Source organism: Panulirus ornatus, chromosome 8 (assembly GCF_036320965.1).
Source record: "Panulirus ornatus isolate Po-2019 chromosome 8, ASM3632096v1, whole genome shotgun sequence".
Classification (NCBI taxonomy): domain Eukaryota; kingdom Metazoa; phylum Arthropoda; class Malacostraca; order Decapoda; family Palinuridae; genus Panulirus; species Panulirus ornatus.
In genome coordinates this window covers 20,902,276-20,930,093 of record NC_092231.1, presented here as the reverse complement: position 1 = coordinate 20,930,093, position 27,818 = coordinate 20,902,276, and the positions used below count along the sequence as shown (strand labels likewise).

The 27,818-nt window shown below is 42.2% G+C and overlaps 1 protein-coding gene across 3 annotated transcripts in view; it reads right to left on the bottom strand.

Moving 5' to 3' along the window:
- Positions 1-27,818, bottom strand: part of LOC139749865 (HUWE1-associated protein modifying stress responses) — a 97,717-nt gene that overhangs the window by 54,353 nt on the left and 15,546 nt on the right. For all 3 annotated transcript variants that reach the window (XM_071664216.1, XM_071664214.1, XM_071664215.1), the window contains exons 2-3: positions 22,123-22,197; positions 7,647-7,815 (exon numbers count right to left, since the gene is read on the bottom strand). In XM_071664216.1, coding sequence (XP_071520317.1) covers positions 7,647-7,815; positions 22,123-22,197 — 244 coding nt within the window. The remainder of the gene's footprint in view (positions 1-7,646; positions 7,816-22,122; positions 22,198-27,818) is intronic.

Below are 27,818 nucleotides of genomic sequence, written 5' to 3'. Positions count from 1 at the left end.
ACATGTGTGTGTGCCCCTTGTTCGTATGTGTGCCTCTTGTGTGTTTATGGTGTAAGTGATATTTTATGTTATAGGATGGCTGAGTGGGGGCCAGGGCCTCTGCTATCTCTGCTTGGGTTTCACTTCCCTGGCCGGGTCATCAATCCAGTTACCCTCAACACTTGGGCCTGTCATTTCTCCCCCGTCCGAGGCACCAGACGGCTGAGGTCAAGAGAGGAGGTCATCCAGGAAATATGGCTTCCTGTATATTGATGTTAGCATCAGGACAAGAGGAGGTTGGGCCTTAGGCAAGATGAGGGCCAGACCTTAGGACTCTAGTTAACCAGGAGTGGCACTATGAGCCACCCTCCTCCAATCACAGCTGGACCTTAGGACTCCAGCCAACCAGAAGTGGCACTATGAGCCACCCTCCTCCAATCACAGCAGGACCTTAAGCCTCTAGCCAATCAAGAGCGGCACTCTGGGTCACCCTTCTCCAATCCCACCTGAGACTAGGGAAGCAGGGCGGAGCAGACCACTCCTGGCTCACTACTCCCTTCAATAAAAACCTCTGATGCCCACTGGGCCACAATCCCTTAGCTACCCTGCGAGCCCAGCAGGTAAGTGGGTTTCCCGTCTCAAACCTGTAGCCTACAATCACTGTGTAAAGTGGCGCCATACTAAACACTGCCTCAGTCATTTAGGTCCATGTGTCATAGAGTATTGAAACTTGTCATATAAGTGCCCTACGAATAAGTGTATCTTGAATCATGTTTCTAGTCATATTGTCATAAAGGAAAGAGATTCCCTGGTTTGAAATCTTACCTGGAATATAAAATGTTAAGTGTTAATGTAAATGATTTGTGCCCGATTAATGTTCTTCTGTTATTTTGTATTCTTCATGTCTTGTATTTTAAGTAGTTTTAATACTAGCATTTGATTTAATCCCATAACTCTGAGATAGCGTTATCCAGTGTGCATAACATAATAATTGACGGTCCTTCCCAGTAGAAGGATCTGTAACATAAGAATTGTGACCTCGCCAGGATACTTTCTTGCCTTAATGGAATCTCTTTCCTGGATTCATTAATCATGCAGTTGCCCAGTGACACTGACATTGAATGTTTCTGTTGATCTGAGCCCTCTTCCGATGACATTAGATAACAACTTATGAGTTGAAGCTTGTTGTGGATAGGCTAAGAGTGATTTATGACCAGAATGCTCATAAAGTACAGTTGGAGACTATATTAATAAATCAGTTAATTGGCGAGTAAACCGTAGGTGCCGCACCTGATGATAAAATTAGTGCTGATAATACCGTCCCATCATCAAGGTTGGCCGAAGCCTTGATCCCTCCCCATCTCTCTAGTGATGTTAATCCTGAATACTTGCAGTTCCAACTCGAGACTGCTAGACTTAGCGCAGAAAGAGAACAAGCTAAGATCAATGTACAAGTGCAGCTGGAAGAAGAGAAGACTGAACAAGCTAGGCTAGCATTAGAACAAGAGAAATTACAACAGGGCGCACCACAACCAGAACCAGTGTTGTCTCATTTAAAAAACGTAGATGTTGTACCAAGGTCCTGTGAAAATGACGTGACTAAATTTTTCCATGAGTTAGAACAGGCTGCCCATCAGCTCTCTTGGCTGAAGTCACCTTGGACAACTATGTTCAAGTCCCCTCCTTGTTGGTAAGGCTGAGTACACATACAATGCGTTGTCTAGTGACCAAAGTACTGAGTATGAGGTCGTGAAGCAGGCAGTGCTGAGAGCTTATCAATCAAATCTGGAGACATGCAGCCTCAAGTTTAGAGCTAAGAATAAGCGTCCTAATCAAACCTTCACAAGTACTTTCGTGAAAAGGTTGGCTTATACGCGCAGTGGATAAGTTCCGAACAAGTTTGTGATTTTGAGGTGGTTTCAGAATCAATAGTACTTGAGGAATGTGAGGACAGTGTACCCCATGATGTACTGCGGTACTTAGTTATTAAAGAAGCAAGGTCTGTTGAGAGGGATAAGGAACTAGCAGATGAGTACATCCTAAATCTCAAACTGACACGGGGAGACGTTCAAAGGGTTTTGATGGCAGAGGAAAATCCAAAAATCATGTAACCCAACCTAAATCTGCTCCCTTGCCAGTAACTATTGAGAGTTAGGGGAACAACTCTGAGAGAGTTAAGGTTTGTTCTAAATGTGGCAAGGTTGGACACCAGGTGAGGGAGTGCTGGGCTAGGGTGAAGGAATCTAGAGACTCTACCAAGGGTAGGCTGGTGAGTCTCTTCTCAACTTTAGGGCCACCTAATAATGTAAGTAAAGCTATCCCTGCTCTTAGGAAAGTGAGGGGCTGTGAGAGAAGTAATCAGTCTGTAGTTAAGGATCCATTTTTGGGGAAATACAACATGTTCCTGTCTAAGGGCTATGTCAGTAGCGGTGGAACTCAAAGAAACGTGACTGTATTGTGGGATTCTGATGCAATGCAATCCTTGATGTTGGATGGATTGATGCTGGTAGGAGAATCTAAGGACCAAGTCTTGCTAGATGGGCTGTTGGGTCTCAAGACAGTTCCACTAGCCAATGTGAGTGTGGAAACAGATCTCTTCATGGGCCTTGCCCAGGTGGGGATTGTAGATCGGTTGCCTGTCTCAGGAGTGGCCTTGTGTTAGGCAATGACCTAGCAGGGGGAAAACATGGGCCCAGCATCAGTGGTGTTGGTGAGACTGGTGGAGTCCGAAGAGACAGAGCAACTTGAGGAAGAGGTACCAGGAGTATTCCCGGTGTGCACAGTTACCTGGTCCATGTCCACTAAGAAGGCAGGCTGTAGGCCAAAGGAAACAGAGTTTGAGGCAGAGAGACTGCAACTGCTCTCTGAGAGTGAGACGAGTGAGGTGGAGCTGGGTGATACCTTCTTTACTGGTTTAGACTCTAAGCAAGAGTCGGCGGATGAGGCTGATGATTTGTCTTGGCAGAATCTGAAGAAATTACAGAGAGCAAAACCAGTGTTTGAGAAATTGTTTGAGTCGGCTGAAGAATTAGCTGACGGTTATTACCTCCGGGATAGGTTGCTAATGAGGAAATGGTGCCCGATGTCATGTAATGGGGAAGACGAAGAGTGGCAGGCAGTCCACCAGCTGTGGTGCCATGTCCCTACAGAAGGGAAATTTGAAGCTTGTGCATGACTCAAGCTTCGCTGGTCATTTAGGGGTGAGAAAGACCCTGGACCAAGTGTGGCAGAATGTATATTGGCCTGGTGTCCGTCGGGATGTTGCTCAGTATGTAAAGACGTGTCATACATATCAAGTGATGGGAAAGCCTAATCAGAAGAATAAGCAGCTTAATCAGAAGCTTAAGGCTGCTCCCTTAGTTCCTATTCCCCCATTTGAAGCTCTGTTTGACTGGGTCATAGTTGACATTGTGGGCCCATTGCCAAGAATCTCATCTGGCCACTGTTTCATTTTAAGTATTCCTGATATGGCCACAAGATATCCCGAGGCAATACCTTTAAGAAGCATGAATGCTGTTGTCCAGGAGCTGTTAAGCTTCTTCACAAAGTTTGGACTGCCCAAAGAGGTGCAATCTGATTGGGGATCCAATTTCATGTCCAGGACTTTTCAACAAACCCTGAGGGAGCTGGGTATCGGTAAGATTACTTCCACTGCTTAATACCCTCAAAGTCAGGGCACACTGGAATGTTACCATTCCACCCTAAAGTCCATGCTAAAGAAGTATTGTGCCGACAACACTAAAGAATGGAATAAGGGACTCCTGTTTCTTCTCTTCGCCACAAGAGAAATGCCTAATGAGTCTCTAGGTTTCTCCCCCTTTGAGCTGATGTTTGCCCACGAGGTCTGAGGGCCTCTTAAGTTAATGAAAGACGTGTGGCTGAACAAAAGCGAGAGTGTCGGCCTGTTGGAGTCCTTTAGCGAGTTAAAGGAGAAACCCCAGAGGTGTTGGGAAGCCGCTCGGAAGAATCTAATGAAGACCCAGGTATGAATGAAGAGGTGGTATGACAAACATTCTCGATTGAGAAGGTTTGAGGCAGGGGACGAGGTGTTGCTTCTACTACCCAAGCCAGGACAACCCCAGGGTCCCTACACCATTATCCGGAGTGTAGGAGACTCAGATTACCTTGTCTCGATCCCCAACAGGCGCAGAGGCCAGAGATGATACCATGTCAACATGCTTAAACCATATTTCAACCCTGATCCTCCCCCTTTGGAAACAACTGTGCCAGTCTGCATCATCCAATGTCCAGCGGTAGCTGCATGTGACGAGAACACCGACCCAGCTGCATATGCCTTGGAGACCTGGGAACCAGACAAAGGCACGGACAGGAAGTGGGAGGTTAAACTTTCACATCTAACATGTGCACATGTCTGCCCTGCTGTCAAAACACCCGGAGGTTTCCCGAAGCACACCTGGACAGACCTCGCTCACAAGCCATGATGTAGACGTGGGAGATGCCTGGCCTGCCAAACAAGCTCCTTACCGAGTGAGTCCACAACAAGAGGCCATCCTTCTGAAGGAGCTGAACTATATGCTGGAACATGACCTAATTGAGCTGTGTCAGTCAGAGTGGAGTTCCCTTGTTACTCTCGTACCCAAGCCTGACGGGACCTATCGGTTCTGTATTGACTACCGCCGGGTTAATGAGGTGATGAGAACTGATAGTCACTCCCTGCCACACGTGGAAGACTGCATAGATCGTGTCGGCAAAGCTCGCTGTCTGACAAGACTAAACCTCAGGAAAGGGTACTGGCAAATTAGATTAACGGAGAAAGCACAAGACATCAGTACCTTTGTAGTGTTGGGACATCAGTACCTTGTAGTGTTGGGATGGACTTATAAGTGTAAAGTGATGCATTTTGGCCTGAAGAATACCTATGCCACATTTCAGCGACTTATGGACATCCTCATCAGAGACTTGCCTGGTTGTGTCGTCTACCTGGATGACATTGTGATATACAGTCAGAGTTGGGACGAACATCTACAGAGACTTAACAACATTCTGACCGTCTTGAATGAGGCTAACCTTGTTCTCATTTGGCACAAATGCGAATTTGTGAAGGCCAAGGTGCAGTATTTGGGGTATGTGATTGGTCAAGGTGAGCTAGCCCCATCGACTGCAAAAGTCAAGGCTTTATCCCAGATGGACACCCTCTTATCTAGAAGAGAACTGAGGCATTTTATGGGTATGGTTGGGTAATACAGGATGTTCATTGTTAATTCTGCAACACTCAAAGCCCCTCTAACAGATTTATTGAAGAAAGATGTTAGAAATGTTTGGAATGAGCAGTGTGAGACAGCCTTTCATCAGTTTAAGGCCATGCTTTGTAATAGCCTTATTCTGCAGGCTCCTGATTTTGACCAACTGTTCAAGTTAGCAGTAGATGCCAGTAATGTATGAGCTGGTGCTGTTCTTTTGCAGGAGGACACAGAGAAGGCTGACCACCCTGTAAGCTATTCTAGTAAGAAATTCAATCAAGCCCAAAGGAATTATTCCACCATTGAGAAGGATCTTATGTCTTTGATACTTAAATTGCAGCACTTTCATGTATACTTGTGCCCTTCAGGCAATCTTATCAGGGTGTATGCTGACCACCGCCCACTCAAATGTGTTAACAAGTTCCGAGATAAGAATCAAAAGTTAACTAGGTGGGCCTTGTTCCTTCAAGAGTATAACTTAGAAATTCACCATACTGCTGGTGCACATTATGTGCCAGCAGACTGTTTATCCCACTCTTAAGGTGAGAAAATTCCTCTTTTAGAAATTTTCTCCTTTAAGGAGGGGGTGTTACGAACATGTGTGTGTGCCCCAAGTTCATATGTGTGCCTCTTGTGTGTTTATGGTGTAAGTGATGTTTTATGTTATAGGATGGTGGAGTGGGGGCCAGGGCCTCCGTTATCTCTGCTTGGGTTTCACTTCCCCAGCTGGGTCATCAATCCAGTTACCCTCAACACTTGGGCCTGTCATTTCTCCCCCTTCAGAGGCACCAGACGGCTGAGGTCAAGAGAGGAGGTCATCTAGGAAATATGGCTTCCTGCATATGGTCATTACCATCAGGACAAGAGGAGGTAGGGCCTTAGGCAAGATGAGGGCCGGACCTTAGGACTCCAGCCAACCAGGAGTGGCACTAAGAGCCACGCTCCTCCTATCACAGCTGGATCTTAGGACTCCAGCCAACCAGGAGTGGCACTATGAGCCACCCTCCTCCAATCACAGCTGGACCTTAGGCCTTTAGCCAATCAAAAGTGGCACTCTGGGTCACCCTTCTCCAATCCCACCTGAAACTAGGGAAGCAGGACAGGGCAGACCGGTCCTGGCTCGCTCCTCCCTACAATAAAAACCTCTGATGCCTGTTGGGCCAAGATTCCTTAGCTACCCCACAGGCCCAGCAGGTAAGTGGGTTTCCCCTCTGTCTCAAACCCGTAGCCTATGATCACACTATGTAAAGTGGCGCCATACTAAACTCTACGGTGTTGCACTGCCTCTGTCATTTAGGTCCGAGTGTCATAGAGTACTGTAACTTGTCACAGAAGTGTCCAATGAATAAGCATACCTTGAATCATGTTTCTAAAGTCAAATTGTCATAAAGGAAAGAGATCTCCTGGTTTGAAATCTTACCTGGAATATTGAATGTTAAGTGTTAACGTAAATGATTTGTGCCTGATTAATGTGCTTCTGTTATTTTGTACTCTTTATTTCTTCTACTATAAGTAGTTTTAATACTGGTGTTTGATTTAATTCCATAACTCTGAGATAGCGTTATCCGGTGTGTGTAACATAATAAGTGACGGTCATTCCCAGTAGAAGAATCCGTAACAATACATAAATGCCCACACGTGCACATATATATACCTATACATTTCAACGCATACATACATACACATACACAGACATATACATATATACATATTCATACTTGCTGCCTTCATCCATTCCCATTGACAACCTGGCACACATGAAACAGAGAGGGAGCACAAGGAAAAGACAAAAAAGGCTACACTTGTTCACACTCAGTCTGTAGCTGTCATGTGTAATGCACTGAAACCACAGGTCCCTTTCCACATCCAGGCCCCACAGGCCTTTCCTTGGTTTATCTTTTACCCAGACGCTTCACATGTCCAGGTTCAATCCATTGACAGCATGTCGACTCTGGTATACCACATCATTCCAATTCACTCTATTCCTTGCCTGCCTTTCACCCTCCCGTATGTTCAGGCCCCAATCGCTCAAAATCTTTTTCACTCTATACCCATACATATTAACATATTCATACATATACATACACATACACAGACATATACATATAAATACATGTACATATTCATACATGCTTGCCTTCATCCATTCCCAGCACTAACCTGCTCCACACAAAATAGCATTGAAACCCCCTGCACTTTTTATCTATATCTATCAAAATAAAGGTTCTCAAAAACACTGCACTTATTCTTTGGCTTGACAGAACTATATCATCAATATGCTCTGTGAACTCAAGTTTCTCATCTAAGATGACACCTAGATCTCTGATATTTTTCCTACCTTTTATGGATTTCTCTGTTGGTCTTTTGCAAGAGTGTCTGATATTTTCATTTCATAACCCATTTGTAAAAATTTAAGATCTGAGGCCAGGTGTGTGCCAAAAGGAAGGAAAATATGGAACAACTGACCTCAAATGTGATGGCCTATGGGGTGGTGGTTTCCCTGCCAGAAATGCTATAAGTTCCTCCCGGCGGATGTGTCTCCTTCGCCGAGCCCAATTAAGTAGCTCTCTAGTCCGACGCTGATATCCAGCTTGCACACCAAGTTCACCACTACGACGTACAGACTCCACTGCATCTGCAAAAAATATCCAATTTCAGAGAACCAACATAATCATTTCTGTATCATTCATCATTATGTAACAAACATCATTCCATATATTTCATACATTACAGTGGTATCATAAAAGTGATAAAACTTTCACATAATATATCTGACACAGTATACGTATGAATTAAGTTGTGTGTACCATTTCAATAATACTGAATGAAAGTTTGACCATGATGTAATACAATACTATCAAACAATGAATTCTTGACAAGTTGCATTATAAAAAAAAATAAGATAAATTCAAGGTTGTAATGCATGGGATGAAAAGGTGGTGAGCAGTCCTAAAAAATATAACAAAGGAAAAAAAGCAAATTCAAAGTTATAATGCAAGGTATGAAAAGATGGTAAATAAAGTCTTGAAGAAAATGTACGAAAGAAAAATTATGAACATGAAACTGAGTATTTGCATCAGGAGAAACACAACATAACACAGACAGAGTGGTTTTCATTCTTATCTATCTATTACATTAACCCCATTCTCCATTACAAAGGATGGATCAAATGAAAAATTTAGGGAAAATGAGAAACTGTACTGGAAGGAGATTAAAAAGGAAACAGGTGGACATAAGAATGGATATGGTAATGTGAGGAGGTGAATTTGCTGAATCAAAGGGAGGAAGTGAAAGGAAGATGGAAAGAATATTTTGAAGAACAGATGAACATGGGAGAAGGTCAGGCAGCAGTTGTTACATACATGGGTATGGAGGGTGGAAAAAGGTAGGTAAGAAGGGCAATAATGAGGCTGAAGGAGAGGATGGAAAAAGAAGGTTGTGCCTGAGGACTGAGTAAAAGCTATTATTATTCCTTTACTCAAAGGAAAAGGGGCTACAGATGTATGTAGCAATTATAGGGGAATAAGTCTGTTAAGTATACCAAGAAAAGTGTATGAAGGATTGGTGAGTGATAGAGTGATGAAAGTGTGTGAATGCAGAATAAGTGAGGAGCAAGGAGGTTTTAGGAAAGGTTGGGAAAGTGTGAATCAGATTTTTGTAGTATAGTTCCTCACGTGTCGTAGAAGGCGACTAAAGGGGATGGGAGCGGGGGGGGCTAAAAACCCTCCCCTCCTTGTACTTTAACTTTCTAAAAGGGGAAACAGAAGGAGTCATGCGGGGAGTGCTCATCCTCCTCGAAGGCTCAGATTGGGGTGTCTAAATGTGTGTGCATGTAACCAAGATGAGAAAAAAGGAGAGATAGGTAGTACATTTGAGGAAAGGAACCTGGATGTTTTGGCTCTGAGTGAAACGAAGCTCAAGGGTAAAGGGGAAGAGTGGTTTGGGAATGTCTTGGGAGTAAAGTCAGGGGTTAGTGAGAGGACAAGAGCAAGGGAAGGAGTAGCACTACTCCTGAAACAGGAGTGGTGGGAGTATGTAATAGAGTGTAAGAAAGTAAACTCTAGATTGATATGGGTAAAACTGAAAGCTGATGGAGAGAGACGGGTGATTATTGGTGCATATGCACCTGGGCATGAGAAGAAAGATCATGAGAGGCAAGTGTTTTGGGAGCAGCTGAATGAGTGTGTCAGTGGTTTTGATGCAGGAGACTGGGTTATAGTGATGGGTGATTTGAGTGCAAAGGTGAGTAATGTGGCAGTTGAGGGAATAATTGGTATACATGGGGTGTTCAGTGTTGTAAATGGAAATGGTGAGGAGCTTGTAGATTTATGTGCCGAAAAAGGACTGGTGATTGGGAATACCTGGTTTAAAAAGAGAGATATACATAAGTATACGTATGTAAGTAGGAGAGACGGCCAGAGAGCGTTATTGGATTACGTGTTAATCGATAGGCGCACAAAAGAGAGACTTTTGGATGTTAATGTGCTGAGAGGTGCAACTGGAGGGATGTCTGATCATTATCTTGTGGAGGCGGAGGTGAAGATTTGTAGAGGTTTTCAGAAAAGAAGAGAGAATGTTGGGGTGAAGAGAGTGGTGAGAGTAAATGAGTTTGGGAAGGAGACTTGTTTGAGGAAGTACCAGGAGAGACTGAGTACAGAATGGAAAAAGGTGAGAACAAAGGAGGTACGGGGAGTGGGGGAGGAATGGGTTGCATTTAGGGAAGCAGTGATGGCTTGCGCAAAAGATGCTTGTGGCAAGAGAAGCGTGGGAGGTGGGCAGATTAGAAAGGGCAGTGAGTGGTGGGATGAAGAAGTCAGATTATTAGTGAAAGAGAAGAGAGAGGCATTTGGACGATTTTTGCCGGGAAACAATGCAAATGAGTGGGAAGAGAAAGGTGAAAGAGGTGAAAAAGAGGGCAAATGAGAGTTGGGGTGAGAGAGTATCATTAAATTTTAAGGAGAATAAAAAAAGTTTTGGAAGGAAGTGCATAAGACAAGGGAGCAAATGGGAACTTCAGTGAAGGGGGCTAATGGGGAGGTGATAACAAGTAGTGGTGATGTGAGGAGGTGGAGTGAGTATTTTGAAGGTTTGTTGAATGTGTTTGATGATAGAGTGGCAGATATAGGGCGTTTTGGTCGAGGTGGTGTGCAAAGTGAGAGGGTTAGGGAGAATGATTTGGTAAACAGAGAAGAGGTAGTAAAAGCTATGCAGAAGATGAAAGCCGGCAAGGCAGCGGGTTTGGATGGTATTGCAGTGGAATTTATTAAAAAAGGGGGTGACTGTATTGCTGACTGGTTGGTAAGGTTATTCAATGTATGTATGATTCATGGTGAGGTGCCTTAGGCCTAAATTGGCAGAATGCTTGCATAGTGCCATTGTACAAAGGCAAAGGGGACAAGGGTGAGTGCTCAAATTACAGAGGTATAAGTTTGTTGAGTATTCCTGGGAAATTATATGGGAGAGTATTGATTGAGAGGGTGAAGGCATGTACAGAGCATCAGATTGGGGAAGAGCAGTGTGGTGTCAGAAGTGGTAGAGGATGTGTGAATCAGGTGTTTGCTTTGAAGAATTTTTTTTTTTTTTTTCATACTATTCGCTATTTCCCGCGATAGCGAGGTAGCGTTAAGAACAGAGGACTGGGCCTTTGAGGGAATATCCTCACCTGGCCCTCTTCTCTGTTCCTTCTTTTGGAAAAAAAAAAAAAAAGAAAAAAAAAAAAAAAAAAAAAACGAGAGGGGAGGATTTCCAGCCCCCCGCTCCCTTCCCTTTTAGTCGCCTTCTACGACATGCAGGGAATACGTGGGAAGTATTCTTTCTCCCCTATCCCCAGGGAATAAAGAAGAATGTATGTAAGAATTACTTAGAAAAGCAAAAGGATTTGTATGTAGTATTTATGGATCTGGAGAAGGCATATGATAGAGTTGATAGAGATGCTCTGTGGAAGGTATTAAGAATATATGGTGTGGGAGACAAGTTGTTAGAAACAGTGAAAAGTTTTTATTGAGGATGTAAGGCATGTGTACGTGTAGGAAGAGAGGAAAGTGATTGGTTCTCAGTGAATGTAGGTTTGCGGCAGGGGTGTGTGATGTCTCCATGGTTGTTTAATTTGTTTATGGATGGGGTTGTTAGGGAGGTGAATGCAAGAGTTTTGGAAAGAGGGGCAAGTATGCAGTCCGTTGTGGATGAGAGAGCTTGGGAAGCGAGTCAGTTGTTGTTCGCTGATGATACAGCTCTGGTGGTTGATTCATGTGAGAAACTGAAGAAGATGGTGACTGACTTTGGTAAAGTGTGTGAAAAAAGAAAGTTGAGAGTAAATGTGAATAAGAGCAAGGTTATTAGGTACAGTAGGGTTGAGGGTCAAGTCAATTGGGAGGTAAGTTTGAATGGAGAAAAACTGGAGGAAGTGAAGTGTTTTAGATATCTGGGAGTGGATTTGGCAGCGGATGGAACCATGGAAGCGGAAGTGAGTCATAGGGTGGGGGAGGGGGCGAAAATTCTGGGAGCCTTGAAGAATGTGTGGAAGTCTAGAACATTATCTCGGAAAGCAAAAATGGGTATGTTTGAAGGAATAGTGGTTCCAACAATGTTGTATGGTTGCAAGGCGTGGGCTATGGATAGAGTTGTGCGCAGGAGGGTGGATGTGCTGGAAATGAGATGTTTGAGGACAATATGTGGTGTGAGGTGGTTTGATCGAGTAAGTAATGATAGGGTTAGAGAGATGTGTGGTAATAAAAAGAGTGTGGTTCAGAGAGCAGAAGAGAGTGTTGTGAAATGGTTTGGTCACATGGAGAGAATGAGTGAGGAAAGACTGACCAAGAGGATATATGTGTCAGAGATGGAGGGAACGAGGAGAAGTGGGAGACCAAATTGGAGGTGGAAAGATGGAGTGAAAAAGATTTTGAGTGATCGGGGCCTGAACGTGCAGGAGGGTGAAAGGCGTGCAAGGAATAGAGTGAATTGGATCGACGTGGTATACCGGGGTCGACGTGCTGTCAATGGATTGAACCAGGGCATGTGAAGCGTCTGGGGTAAACCATGGAAAGTTCTGTGGGGCCTGGATGTGGAAAGGGAGCTGTGGTTTCGGTGCATTATTACATGACAGCTAGAGACTGAGTGTGAATGAATGGGGACTTTGTTGTCTTTTCCTAGCGCTATCTCGCACACATGAGGGGGGAGGGGGTTGTCATTTCATGTGTGACGAGGTGGCGATGGGAATGAATAAAGGCAGACAGTATGAATTATGTACATGTGCATATATGTATATGTCTGTGTGTGTATGTATATGTATAAGTTGAGATGTATAGGTATGTATATTTGCGTGTGGACATGTATGTATGTACATGTGTATGTGGGTGGGTTGGGCCATTCTTTCATCTGTTTCCTTGCGCTACCTCGCTTATGCGGGAGACAGCAACAAAGCAAAATAAATAAAAATAAATAGTTCATAGTGGAATTTTTTTTTAAGTAAAATGTTAGAAGTTGTATGCAGCTTTCATGGATCTTGAAAAAGCATATAGCTGAGTCGAGTGGAATGCCTTATGGGATCAGTTAAACATATAGGGGTAGGGGTACAACTGCTGAATGGTGTGAAATCATTCTATAGAGGAGCATGCGTAAGAATGCATGGAGAGTTGAGCAAAAGTTTTGGTGTACATGTACGTGTGAGGTAGGGCTATCTGATGTGACCAAGGCTTTCTTATTTATGCATATATACATACATATGGATGGAGTGATATGAGAGATGAAAGAAAAAGGCAACTAAAAGGGGAGGGAGCCAGGTGCTGGAAATCCTCTTCTCATTTTGAATTTTCCAAAAGAAGGAACAGAGAAGAGGACAAAGTGAGGATATTCCCTCAAAGGCTCAGTCCTTTGTTCTTAACACTACTTTGCAAACACGGGAAATGGTGAACAGTATGAAAGAAAAAATGCATATTCTTTTTTATTTTTCTATCATATTTAGTCACTGTCTCCCACATTAGTGAGGTAGCACAAGGAAACAGACGAAAGAATGGCCCAACCCACCCACATACACATACATACACCCACACATGCTCATTTACATAAATATACATTTCAAAGTATATATACATATATATACACAGACATAATCATATCTACACATGTACATATTCATACTTGCTGCCTTCATCCATTCCCGTCGCCATCCCACCACATATGAAACAGCACCCTCTTCCCTCCACACAAGGTAGTGCTAGGAAGAGACAACAAAGGCCACATTCGTTCACACCCAGTCTCTATAAGAGACAACAAAGGCCCCTTTCGTTCACACCCAGTCTCTAGCTGTCACATGTAATGCACCGAAACCACAGCTCCCTTTCCACATCTAGGCCCTACAAAACTTTCCATGGTTTACCCCAGACACTTCAAATGCACTGGGTCAATCCATTGACAGCAGGTCGACCCTAGTATACAGTACTGTTCCAATTCACTCTATTCCTTGCATGCCTTTCACCCTCCTGTATGTTCTGGCCCTGATCGCACAAAATCTTTTTCACTCCATCCTTCCACCTCCAATTTGGTCTCCCACTTCTCATTCCCTCCACCTCTGACACATATCTCCTCTTTGTCAATCTTTCCTCACTTATTCTCTCCATGTGACCAAACCATTTCAATACATCCTCTTCTGCTCTCTCAACCACACTTTTTATTACCACAAAGCTCTCTTACCCTTTCATTCCTTACTCGATCAAACCACCTCACACCACATACTGTCCTCAAGCATTTCATTTCCAACCCTTCCACCCTCCTCCACACAACCTTATCTATGGCCCATGCCTTGCAACCATATAACATTATTGTTACCACTATTCCTTCAAACATACCCATTTCTGCTCTCCACACATTCTTTTATGCTCCCAGAACCTTCGCCCCCTCCCCCACTCTGTGACTCACTTCTGCTTCCGTGGTTTCATCCACTGCTAAATCCACTCCCAGATATCTAAAACACTTCACTTCCTCCAGTTTCTCTCCATTCAAACACACCTCCCAATTAACTTGTCCTTCAACTCACTGAACCTAATAACCTTGCTCTTATTCACATTTACTCATAGCTTTCTTCTTTCACACACTTTACCAAACTCATTCACCAACTTCTGCAGTTTCTCAACCAAATCAGCCATTAGCACTGTATCATCAGCGAACAACTGACTCACTTCCCAAGCCCTCCCATCCACAACAGACTGCATACTTGCCCCTCTCTCCAAAACTCTTACAAGCACATCCTAACAACTCCATCCATACACAAATTAAACAATCATATAAATATATATATATATATATATATATATATATATATATATATATATATATATATATATATATATATATATATATATATCTTTTTTTATTTTGCTCTGTCGCTGTCTCCCACATTTGTGAGGTAGCGCAAGGAAACAGACGAAAGTAATGGCCCAACCCACCCCCATACACATGTATATACATACAGTCCACACACGCAAATATACATACCCATACATCTCAATGTACACATATATATACACACACAGACACATACATATATATACACATGCACACAATTCACACTGTCTGCCTTTATTCATTCCCATTGCCACCTCGCCAAACATGGAATAACATCCCCCTCCCCTCTCATGTGGGCGAGGTAGTGGTAGGAAAAGACAACAAAGGCCCCATTCGTTCACACTCAGTCTCTAGTTGTTATGCAATAATGCCTGAAACCACAGCTCCCTTTCCACACCCAGGCCCCACACAACTTTCCATGGTTTACCCCAGATGCTTCACATGCCCTGATTCAATCCATTGACAGCACGTCAACCCCGGTATACCACATCGATCCAATTCACTCTATTCCTTGCACGCCTTTCATCCTCCTGCATGTTCAGGCCCCGATCACTCAAAATCTTTTTCACTCCATCTTTCCACCTCCAATTTGGTCTCCCACTTCTCCTCGTTCCCTCCACCTCCGACACATGTATCCTCTTGGTCAATCTTTCCTCACTCATTCTCTCCATGTGCCTAAACCATTTCAAAACACCCTCTTCTGCTCTCTCAACCACGCTCTTTTTATTTCCACACATCTCTCTTATCCTTACATTACTTACTCGATCAAACCACCTCACACCACACATTGTCCTCAAACATCTCATTTCCAGCACATCCACCCTCCTCCACACAACTCTATCCATAGCCCACGCACACAACCATACAACATTTCTGGAACCACTATTCCTTCAAACATACACATTTTTGCTTTCCGAGATAATGTTCTGGACTTCCACACATTCCTCAAGGCTCCCAGGATTTTCGCCCCCTCCCCCACTCCATGATTCACTTCCGCTTCCATGGTTCCATCCGCTGCCAGATCCACTCCCAGATATCTAAAACACTTCACCTCCTCCAGTTTTTCTCCATTCAAACTTACCTCCCAATTAACTTGACCCTCAACCCTACTGTACCTAATAACCTTGCTCTTATTCACATATACTCTTAACTTTCTTCTTTCACACACTTTACCAAACTCAGTCACCAGCTTCTGCAGTTTCTCACATGAATCAGCCACCAGCGCTGTATCATCAGCGAACAACAACTGACTCACTTCACAAGCTCTTTCATCCCCAACAGACTTCATACTTGCCCCTCTTTCCAAAACTCTCGCATTCACCTCCCTAACAACCCCATCCACAAACAAATTAAACAACCATGGAGACATCACACACCCCTGCCACAAACCTACATTCACTGAGAACCAATCACTTTCCTCTCTTCCTACACGTACACATGATTTCGAAAACAGAGAAGAGGTAGTAAAAGCTTTGTGGAAGATGAAAGCCGGCAAGGCAGCAGGTTTGGATGGTATTGCAGTGGAATTCATTAAAAAAGGGGGTGACTGTATTGCTGACTGGCTGGTAAGGTTATTCAATGTATGTATGATTCATGGCGAGGTGCCTGAGGATTGGTTGTTTATATATATATATATATATATATATTTTTCGCTGTCTCCCGCGTTTGTGAGGTAGCGCAAGGAAACAGACGAAAGAAATGGCCCAACCCACCCCCATACACATGTATATACATACGTCCACACACGCAAATATACATACCTACACAGCTTTCCATGGTTTACCCCAGACGCTTCACATGCCCTGATTCAATCCACTGACAGCACGTCAACCCCGGTATACCACATCGATCCAATTCACTCTATTCCTTGCCCTCCTTTCATCCTCCTGCATGTTCAGGCCCCGATCACACAAAATCTTTTTCACTCCATCTTTCCACCTCCAATTTGGTCTCCCACTTCTCCTCGTTCCCTCAACCTCCGACACATATATCCTCTTGGTCAATCTTTACTCACTCATTCTCTCCATGTGCCCAAACCATTTCAAAACACCCTCTTCTGCTCTCTCAACCACGCTCTTTTTATTTCCACACATCTCTCTTATCCTTACGTTACTTACTCGATCAAACCACCTCACACCACACATTGTCCTCAAACATCTCATTTCCAGCACATCCATCCTCCTGCGCACAACTCTATCCATAGCCCATGCCTCGCAACCATACAACATTGTTGGAACCACTATTCCTTCAAACATACCCATTTTTGCTTTCCGAGATAATGTTCTTGACTTCCACACATTCTTCAAGGCTCCCAGAATTTTCGCCCCCTCCCCCACCCTATGATCCACTTCCGCTTCCATGGTTCCATCCGCTGCCAAATCCACTCCCAGATATCTAAAACACTTTACTTCCTCCAGTTTTTCTCCATTCAAACTTACCTCCCAATTGACTTGACCCTCAACCCTACTGTACCTAATTATCTTGCTCTTATTCACATTTACTCTTAACTTTCTTCTTTCGCACACTTTACCAAACTCAGTCACCAGCTTCTGCAGTTTCTCACATGAATCAGCCACCAGCGCTGTATCATCAGCGAACAACAACTGACTCACTTCACAAGCTCTTTCATCCACAACAGACTTCATACTTGCCCCTCTTTCCAAAACTCTTGCATTCACCTCCCTAACAACCCCATCCATTAACAAATTAAACAACCATGGAGACATCACACACCCCTGCCGCAAACCTACATTCACTGAGAACCAATCACTTTCCTCTCTTCCTACACGTACACATGCCTTACATCCTTGATAAAAACTTTTCACTGCTTCTAACAACTTGCCTCCCACACCATATAATCTTAATACATTCCACAGAGCATCTCTATCAACTCTATCATATGCCTTCTCCAGATCCATAAATGCTACATACAAATCTATTTGCTTTTCTAAGTATTTCTCACATACATTCTTCAAAGCAAACACCTGATCCACACATCCTCTACCACTTCTGAAACCACACTGCTCTTCCCCAATCTGATGCTCTGTACATGCCTTCACCCTCTCAATCAATACCCTCCCATATAATTTACCAGGAATACTCAACAAACTTATACCTCTGTAATTTGAGCACTCACTCTTATCCCCTTTGCCTTTGTACAATGGCACTATGCACGCATTCCGCCAATCCTCAGGCACCTCACCATGAGTCATACATACATTAAATAACCTTACCAACCAGTCAATAATACAGTCACCCCCTTTTTTAATAAATTCCACTGCAATACCATCCAAACCTGCTGCCTTGCTGGCTTTCATCTTCCGCAAAGCTTTTACTACCTCTTCTCTGTTTACCAAATCATTTTCCCTAACCCTCTCACTTTGCACACCACCTCGACCAAAACAGCCTATATCTGCCACTCTATCATCAAACACATTCAACAAACCTTCAAAATACTCATTCCATCTCCTCATATCACCACTACTTGTTATCACCTCCCCATTTGTGCCCTTCACTGAAGTTCCCATTTGCTCCCTTGTCTTACGCACTTTATTTTCCTCCTTCCAGAACATCTTTTTATTCTCCCTAAAATTTAATGATACTCTCTCACCCCAACTCTCATTTGCCCTCTTTTTCACCTCTTGCACCTTTCTCTTGACCTCCTGTCTCTTTCTTTTATACATCTCCCACTCAATTGTATTTTTTCCCTGCAAAATTCATCCAAATGCCTCTCTCTTCTCTTTCACTAATAATCTTACTTCTTCATCCCACCACTCACTACCCTTTCTAATCAACCCACCTCCCACTCTTCTCATGCCACAAGCATCTTTTGCGCAATCCGTCACTGATTCCCTAAATACATCCCATTCCTCCCCCACTCCCCTTACTTCCATTGTTCTCACCTTTTTCCATTCAGTACTCAGTCTCTCCTGGTACTTCCTCACACAAGTCTCCTTCCCAAGCTCACTTACTCTCACCACCCTCTTCACCCCAACATTCACACACACATATATATATATATATATATATATATATATATATATATATATATATATATATATATATATATATATATATATATATATTTATTGATTTTGCTTTGTCGCTGTCTCCCGCGTTAGTGAGGTAGCGCAAGGAAACAGACGAAAGAATGGCCAAACCCACCCACATACACATGTATATACATACACGTCCACACACGCAAATATACATACCTATACACCTCAATGTATACATATATATACACACACAGACATATACATATATACACATGTACATAATTCATACTGTCTGCCTTTATTCATCCCCATCGCCACCTCGCCACACATGAAATAACAACCCCCTCCCCCCCCATGTGTGCGAGGTAGCGCTAGAAAAGACAACAAAGGGGAGAAAGAATACTTCCTACGCATTCCTCACGTGTCATAGAAGGCAACTAAAGGGGACAGGAGAGCAGGGCTAGAAACCTTCCCCTCCTTGTATTCTAACTTTCTATAAAAGGGGTAACAGAAGAAGGAGTCACGCAGAGAGCGCTCATCCTCCTCGAAGGCTCAGATTGGGGTGTCTAAATGTGTGTGCACGTAACCAAGATGAGAAAAAAGGAGAGATAGGTAGTAAGTTTGAGGAAAGGAACCTGGATGTTTTGGCTCTGAGTGAAACGAAGCTCAAGGGTAAAGTGGAAGAGTGGTTTGGGAATGTCTTGGGAGTAAAGTCAGGGGTTAGTGAGAGGACGAGAGCAAGGGAAGGATTAGCACTATTCCTGAAACAGGAGTGGTGGGAGTATGTGATAGAGTGTAAGAAAGTAAACTCTAGATTGATATGGGTAAAACTGAAAGTGGATGGAGAGAGATAGGTGATTATTAGGGCCTATGCACCTGGGCATGAGAAGAAAGATCATGAGAGGTAAGTGATTTGGGAGCAGCTGAGTGAGTGTGTTAGTAGTTTTGATGCACAAGACTGGATTATAGTGATGGGTGATTTGAATGCAAAGGTAAGCATAGTCAACTCCCAGATATCTAAAACACTTCCCTTCCAATTTTTCTCCATTCAAACTCACATGCAGTATTACATTATACAGTTGAATGAAACCATACCTAGAACAGAATGTCTGCATCTCCAAAGAAGCCTTCCACTGCTCTTTTAACTCCAAACAGGTATGAATCATGCTTACACCCTCCAGTCGCCTTAAATGGATAGTCTCTTTGACTGAACAAAACACCAACCATTCTAGGCATCACATACGACACACAATAGTCATTCACTCCTCACACCAGTAACATCAACACAAAAACAATACACTAAGTAAATGCCCTCAAAAGACTAATTGGCAACAGAATGACAAAAAAAAAAAAAAAAAAATCCCTCAACATACAATATTAACAATTCATCTGCTCAACTTTAAACAATCTCTCACCTGCCTGGTCTTCCATCCTCTTAAAGGCATAAATAAAAAAGCAGCAAAACACACAAAATAATGCACTCAAGACAATCACTAGCTGCTTATCAACCACAAGCATTCAAAACCTTCACAATGAAACAAAAAATCCTCCCAATACAATCCCACCCCATCATGCTAGGTACTCATTACTTTGCAACAGCACAAGACCCCTCCCATCCAAACCACTCCATAGCTAACCACCAAACCCATGTAAAGTAAAAAGCTTACTTCTGCCTCACACTTCTATAATCTCTACTCACTAACCCCCAACGAACATAACACTGACAAAACACATACAAAATGAAAAATCGAACAAGCACTGACAACTGACCTCCCAAATCAGCCTTAAACTCCAACCCACCAGACACACACCCAACAAAAGCCTCACTCCACAAACAAACACAAGTAACATACTCCCACTTATGCTCTGGACATTACCCACCAATGCAACATTTCAAACACCTTTTCAACATATCTCAAGACGTTTCATGCCTATGATATAAGTACCATAAAGAAACAGTAACTACTGGCAGTTCAATTATATTGCATTTCCAGCACATAGATGCACATTCTTCATCACAACACTTGAAGACCTGTGTTCCCAATCAGCTGAATCGGTCACCTCCCTGTATGATATCAGATCCTCATAAGGATAGAAGGAACTCAAAGCTTTGGATAGGAGGCTAAAGTAAGGTAAGGGTACAAGGCACTGGACTTTGTCTACTGAAGATTATGCCACATGTGAAAAGTCACCTTTGGTGAGGCTGTACTATTGGGAGTAAAGTTTCATCAATGAACATCTCACTCTAAAGGAGTCTACATCTTGGGTACTTGAAAAAGCACAGCCCTGGGCTGCTGGAGCCTTCTGTAAAAGGTCCAAGGTAACACAATGGCCCTTTCATAGGAATTGGTCTTTGGGTAATCATGAATGAAAAATATACCACAGCCTAAGCCACAAACCTAATCAATTGACCTGCTGTTGTGGACTGACTGCCATGGCCAGGATCTAGACCCATGTAGGATTGATCTAAGGCAGCCTGTGAATAAATCACAAAGAGCAACACTACTGATCATGTAATGGAACTCAGTCTCTGTGGAAGAGAGAAAAAAATCCTTTCCCATAAGACTAAAGTAAGAGAACCTCTGGCCTTCCAAAATTCCAGTTAACTTGATCAGAGAAAAACTATCAAACCAGGAGGACTAACTGTCCTTCAACAACAATCCATGGTTTGAATCACTTTTGTGCAATTCTGGGGCAATAATGTTCTCAACCCTATCTCTGTGTATTCCTGCTGTAAGAGGACCATGCACTGAAAGCTGCCTATGGGAAAAAACCCCAAACTAGGGAACACGTCTGTGTGTGTGTGTGTGTGTGTGTGTGTGTGTGTGTGTGTGTGTGTGTGTGTGTGTGTGTCTGTGTGTGTGTCTGTGAGTTTGTGTATGTCTGTGTATTTGTGTGTGTCTGTGTCAGTTTTTTTTCTAGTGAGATAATGTACAGGTAAGGTAATGTTCACAATGACTTGAATGCACTGAGTACATATGATTATGAATGCAGAAGCTGGTCCATAAACTTGCATCCTTAAATGGTACCAAGAGAGCATATGTGGTTCAAAAGTATTCACCAACACCATACAAAACTTTTATAAGTCCTATAAATTAGGCTATTACATCATACACAACACCCTAACTAAATCAGCCAACAATACTTATCCATACTATGTTTGAAGAAGCTGGATCGAGCAAATGAATGACGACATCCTTCATTGGAAATATGAGGCAGGTTGGTAGCAACAGTCAAGGGATGATGATGTCATCAAAGAGCGGGGGTTTCTGACTGTTGCAATGACAGGCCTGAGTCAGGACGCAGTCTGTTATCACTAAATAAGTGGTTAACAGAAGATAAAAAGCATCTATCTCACCAGAATGTAGTCAGGTTAAGAGCTTTCTAACCCATGAGTCCAAAAGAATCTTTCATGGCTCAAGGGATAACCTGACCTAGGACAGAAATGGGATACAGCTGTCCATTTCATTTTTCTTTGAGTTTTTTCTGGGGGTTTACGTCTATATTTTTAGCCCACCTAATACCTACCACTCTGGCTGTGTCCATGCACACCCACTAGTCCATTAATCTTATAACCAGAAAAACCATAATTCATGCTGCTATACCTTTATAAAGGGCTGTGATGTGGCCTGCTGCAGTTTGGAAAGGCACCCACATGGACTGCTGACTATCAGCTGCACCTGCAGAAATAATTCATGCATCAAACTTCACATATGAGCAATTCTGGTATCTAGTATGTTTAATTGCCATGCCATTTTCATTTATAAAGCACATTTCAAACATGGTGGTACGCTTAAAAACAGGATTTAACGATACTTTCATGTCAGGCTAAGAGTTGTGCAAGATATTTTCAAACTTAAGAACTCTTAGGTAATTTGTAGTAATTCTATCCCAGATGGTGATAATGTCATTCACTATTTGTTAAAACAGATATAAAGTACATACAAGCATTATGTATATACATGTGCATGTGGATGTGTTCGGCCATTCCTTGTTTGTTTCTTGGTGCTACCATGCTAACGTGGGAGACGGTGCTTAAGTATAATAAATAAAAATAAATAAAATAGATATAAAGTGTACTTACTCTACTCTGACTAAACACCTAGTGCATTTCTTTCTTCCCAAAGCTCAGTATGGCTAAGATTATGACAAGATTATGACATCAGGATTTCTATTACTCTAGAATTCCCAATTAATGTGTTGTAGTAATTCTATCTCTAATGGTGATAATCTCTTCACTATCTGTCAGGAACAGATATAAAATGTATTCATTTATTCTATTATGACTAAACACCTGGTGCATTTCTTTCTTCCCAAAACTTACTGTAACGTTATGTTTATGAACAGTTAGTACTTTAATACTCTTGATGGAATGAATGAAATGGAAAGCTTACTAATATCAACCTAATCAATATAAAGAATGTCATTTACAAAATTAATAATTTCAGCTATTAGGTGAAGTTTTCGTTAGTTGTGTAATTTTTACATGTACTTTACATATTACATCAAATAATCCCACAATTTTCCTTGCATACACAACTCTCACTATCACTGCCTTATTTCACACCTGTTAATAAAACAATACTTCAACTCATGCTTCACTACTGTTGTAATTTCTAATATACAACACATAAGTCTTGCTTTGCTCTGCATCACTATTAGCTTAGATTATCAAGTTATTTTGTTCTGTAATGCTACAATAATATTTGAAAAATACAATTACAATTGCAGAGCATGATCTGGCATGTCATATTTGGTTAAAGTCTATTCTCAGCTTAGGAAACAAGTGCTGAGGGCAAAAAATAGATTCATATGAAAGAGAGATTCACTAAAAAAAAAAAAAAATGACAAACAGAGTTAGTACACTTGAGAAGATAAGATTTTTGAAGTAGAGAGTAATTGATAAGATGGAAGACAAGGGGAACACATTTACCGATTATAGAATACTAATAAGATATTACTGAAGAAATAAATTAAGGAAATCTTGAGAAAGTAACATAATGGAGGCTGTCATTGAGGAATGTCATTCTAGATCAGAGAAGAAAAGAGAAATATTTGACAAAAATATACTCAAAATGGTTCTTGAAGCATGTGGAGTTGAAATGGACATCATAATAAGCATCCAAAGGCTTGGATGTATGGAAGCTGTGGATGAAGGAGAACCTTTCTTGTTACTTTTGCAGATTCAAAAAATTAAGCTGAACTTCTGACAAAGAAGTGACATGGTAATCCAAAGGATGCAAATGTTGATGTAGGCAATGATATAACTACGAGAGAGAATAGGATGGCCATGCTAAGGACAGAAGCAAAACACTTACAGGAGTCAAGCAATGGTCAACATAGAGCCTAGGCACAAAGGGTTATAAAGATAAGGAAAAAGGCCAGAGTGAAATGAGCAAGGAACCAATGTACATAGAGTAAAATATGTTAAGAGAATACATATAAATATTCTTTAGTGCCTGTATACTAATGCTACTCCACTAGAACGGAAGATGAATGAACTCATTGCCAGAAAGTAGGACCTTATTCTGCAAATAACACGAATTACTGATGTAAAACCTGTGAGTAAACAATACTCTCAACACAAAAGTCAAATTTACACTTAGTGGAAAACTGAAAAAAATCTTCTCTAAAAATAACAAGGACAGGGGATGAGGTATACAACTGGCCAACAGTTTAGCCACTGATAAAGACTCACCAACACTTAAGCCCCCAAAGACATATCCCTCTCTAATTTTACTGACACAAGCCCCTACCAACTAACACTTTGGCTCCCACTCATTATTATTATAATTATCACTGAGTGATGATAAGACAATCAATGATTGCTTGTTTGATGATTTACTCAACTTCAATATATATACAGACACATTAGTTAGGGAAAAGTGTGAACCATCAAAGAGATGCCAATATGTCGGGGAATGAGCCACTATCCTTGTGCTAGTGAATGAGCTGCCAACTTGTCAAGAAGTAAGCAACCATCAAGAATCAGCGAATGAGCTGTAGACATATTTGGATGTGAGCCTGGGATGTGTGTCAGTGAATGAAACACCCACTCTTATAATCAATACTGTTAATGTTGAGTAACGTATAGTGGTGACTGATATTTGACAGAACCTAAGAATTATAAGAGTATTTTCTTTCAAACTTCATCACAATTTCCAGCACTGGCGGGGTAGCTACCACCAGGTGAAGGCCACATCTGTTCTAGCTGCCAAGTATAATGCAGCAAAACCACGCTCCCTGTCCAAAATCAGGCCATGCAGACCTTTCCATGGTTTACCATGAATGCTTTATATGCCCTGGTTCAGTCTACTGATAGCACATCAACCCCTGTATACTACATTTTCCAATTCACTTTAGCCTACACACCTCTTTTACCCTCCTGCATGTTCAGGCCTGGACTGCTCAAAATCTTTCCCACTCCATCCTTCCATCTCCTATTTGGTTTCCCCATTCTGGTTCAATCCCTCCACTTTTGACAAATAGATCCTCTTTGTCAACCTTCCTCACTCATTCTACCTATATGACCAAACCATTTCAGCACAGCCTCTAGTTCTCTCAACCACACTCTTTATATCATTACACCTCTTTTTTTACCCTTTCACAACTTACTTGAACAAAACTCACACCATATTCTGTCCTCAATCATTTCATATTCAACATATCCAACCTATTCTGCACATCCTTATTTAAAGCCCATACCTCACATCCATATAACATTATGAGGATTACTATACCTTCAAATATAACCATTTTTGCCCTTCCAAACAACAACCTCTCTTTCTCCACATTCTTTAGTGTTCCTATAACCTTAACTCCCTTGTCCAAACTATGCCTCACTACTTCTTCAATGGTTACATTCACTGTCACATCCACTCCCTGGTATGTAAAACATTTTACTTTGTCCAATCTCTCTCCATTCAAACTCACACCCTAGCTAACTTGTTCCTCAACCCTGCTAAAGCTAATAACCTTGCATATATTTACATTTCGTGTGGTTTCAGAAGTGGTAGAGGATGTGTGGATCAGGTGTTTGCTTTGAAGAATGTGAAAAATACTTAGAAAAACAAATGGATTTGTATGTGGCATTCATGGATCTGGAGAAGGCATATGATAGAGTTGATAGAGATGCTCTGTGGAAGGTATTAAGAGTATATGGTGCGGGAGGCAAGTTGCTGGAAGCAGTGAAAAGTTTTCAATGAAGATGTAAGGCACGTGCATGAGTAGGAAGAGAGGAAAGTGACTGATTCCCAGTGAACGTCTGTTTGCAGCAGGGGTGCGTGATGTCTCCAAGGTTGTCTAATTTGTTTATGGATGGGATTGTTAGGGAGGTGAATGCAAGAGTTTTGGAGAGGGGCAATCTGATTCGGGTGAAAAACTGCAGAAGTTGGTGACTGAGTTTGATAGGTAAAGTGTGTGAAAGAAGAAAGCTGAAAATAAATATGAATAAGAGCAAGGTTATCAGGTTCAGTAGGGTGGAGGGACAAGTCAATTGGGAGGTAAGTTTGAATAGAGAAAAACTGGAGGAACTGAAGTGTTTTAGATGTCTGGGAGCAGATGGAACCATGGAAGTGGAAGCGAGTCACAGGGTGGGGAGGGGGCAAAGGTTCTGGGAGTGTTGAAGAATATGTGGATGATGAGAATGTTATCTCAGAGAGCAAAAATGGGTATGTTTGAAGGAATAGTGGTCTTAACAATGTTATATGGTTGCAAGGTGTGGGCTATACACAGGGTTGTGCGGAGGAGGGTGGATGTGTTGGAAATGAGATGTCTGAGGACAATATGTGGTGTGAGGAGGTTTGATCGAGAAAGTAATGAAAGGGTAAGAGAGGTGTGTGGTAATAAAAACACTTGGTTGAGAGCAGAAGAGGGTGTATTGAAATGGTTTGGTCACATAGAGAGAATGAGTAAGGAAAGATTGACAAAGAGGATATATATGTATGTGTCAGAGGTGGAGGGAATGAGATGTGGGAAACAAAACTGGAGGTGGAAGGATGGCGTGAAAAAGATTTTCAGCGACTGGGGCATGAACATACAGGAGGGTGAAAGGCATGCAAGGAATAGAGTGAACTGGAACGATGTGGTATACCAGGGTCGACGTGCTGTCAATGGATTGAACCAGGACATGTGAAGAGTCTGGGGTAAAGCATGGAAAGTTTTGTGGGGCCTGGATGTGGAAAGGGAGCTGTGGTTGCGGTATATCACACATGACAGCTAGAGACTGAGTGTGAACGAATGTGGCCTTTTGTCTTTTCCTAGCGCTACCTAGGGGGGGTTGCTATTTCATGTGTGGCTGGATGGCAATGGGATTGAATAAAGGCAGCAAGTATGAATATGTACATGTGTATATATGTATATGTCTGAGTATGTATATGTATGTATATGTTGAAATGTATAGGTATGTTATGTATATGTATGTATACATTGAAATGTATAGGTATGTATATGTATGTGTGGGCATGTATGTATATACATGTGTATGTGGGTGGGTTGGGCTATTCTTTCGTCTGTTTCCTTGCTCTACCTCGCTAATGTGGGAGACAGCGACAAAGTATAATGATAAAAAATAATATTTACATTCATTCTCAACTACCTCCTTTCACAAACTCATCCAAACTCAGTCACTAACTTCAGCAATACCTCACTTGAGTCTGCCACTAGTGCTATATTGTTAGCAAACAACAACTCACTCACTTCCCAGTTCTTTCACCCACTACAGACAGCATACTCGCCCTCTGTCCTAAACTCTCAAATTCACCTCCCTCACTTCTCCATAAATTAATCAATCATCTATGGTGATGTCATGCACCCCTGCCACAGATCAATCTTAATTGTAAAGCTCTCTTTCTCCTCTACTTCTACTCATACACAAGCCTTACACCATTAATAAAAACCTCTCAGCTTCTAGCAGCTTTCATCTTACACCACATATTCCAGAAGACATCTCTATCAAATTTATCATAAGCTTTCTCCAAATCCATAAATGCCACATATAAATCCATCTGTTTCCCTAAAAATTTCTCATACATATCCTTTAAAGGAAACACATGATCCACATATCCTCTACCACTTCTAAAACCACACTGCTCCTCTCCAATCTGATGCTCTGTAGATGTCTTCACCCTCCCATACAACATACCAGGTACACTCATCAGACTTATACGTCTGTAGTTTGAACACTCACCTTTATCCCCCATGCCTCTATTTGACGGCACCAAATCTACAACTCTCTATCAACATCCACACCCCACAGACCTTTCCATGGTCTGGTTCAGTCCACTGACAGCACACCTTTCAC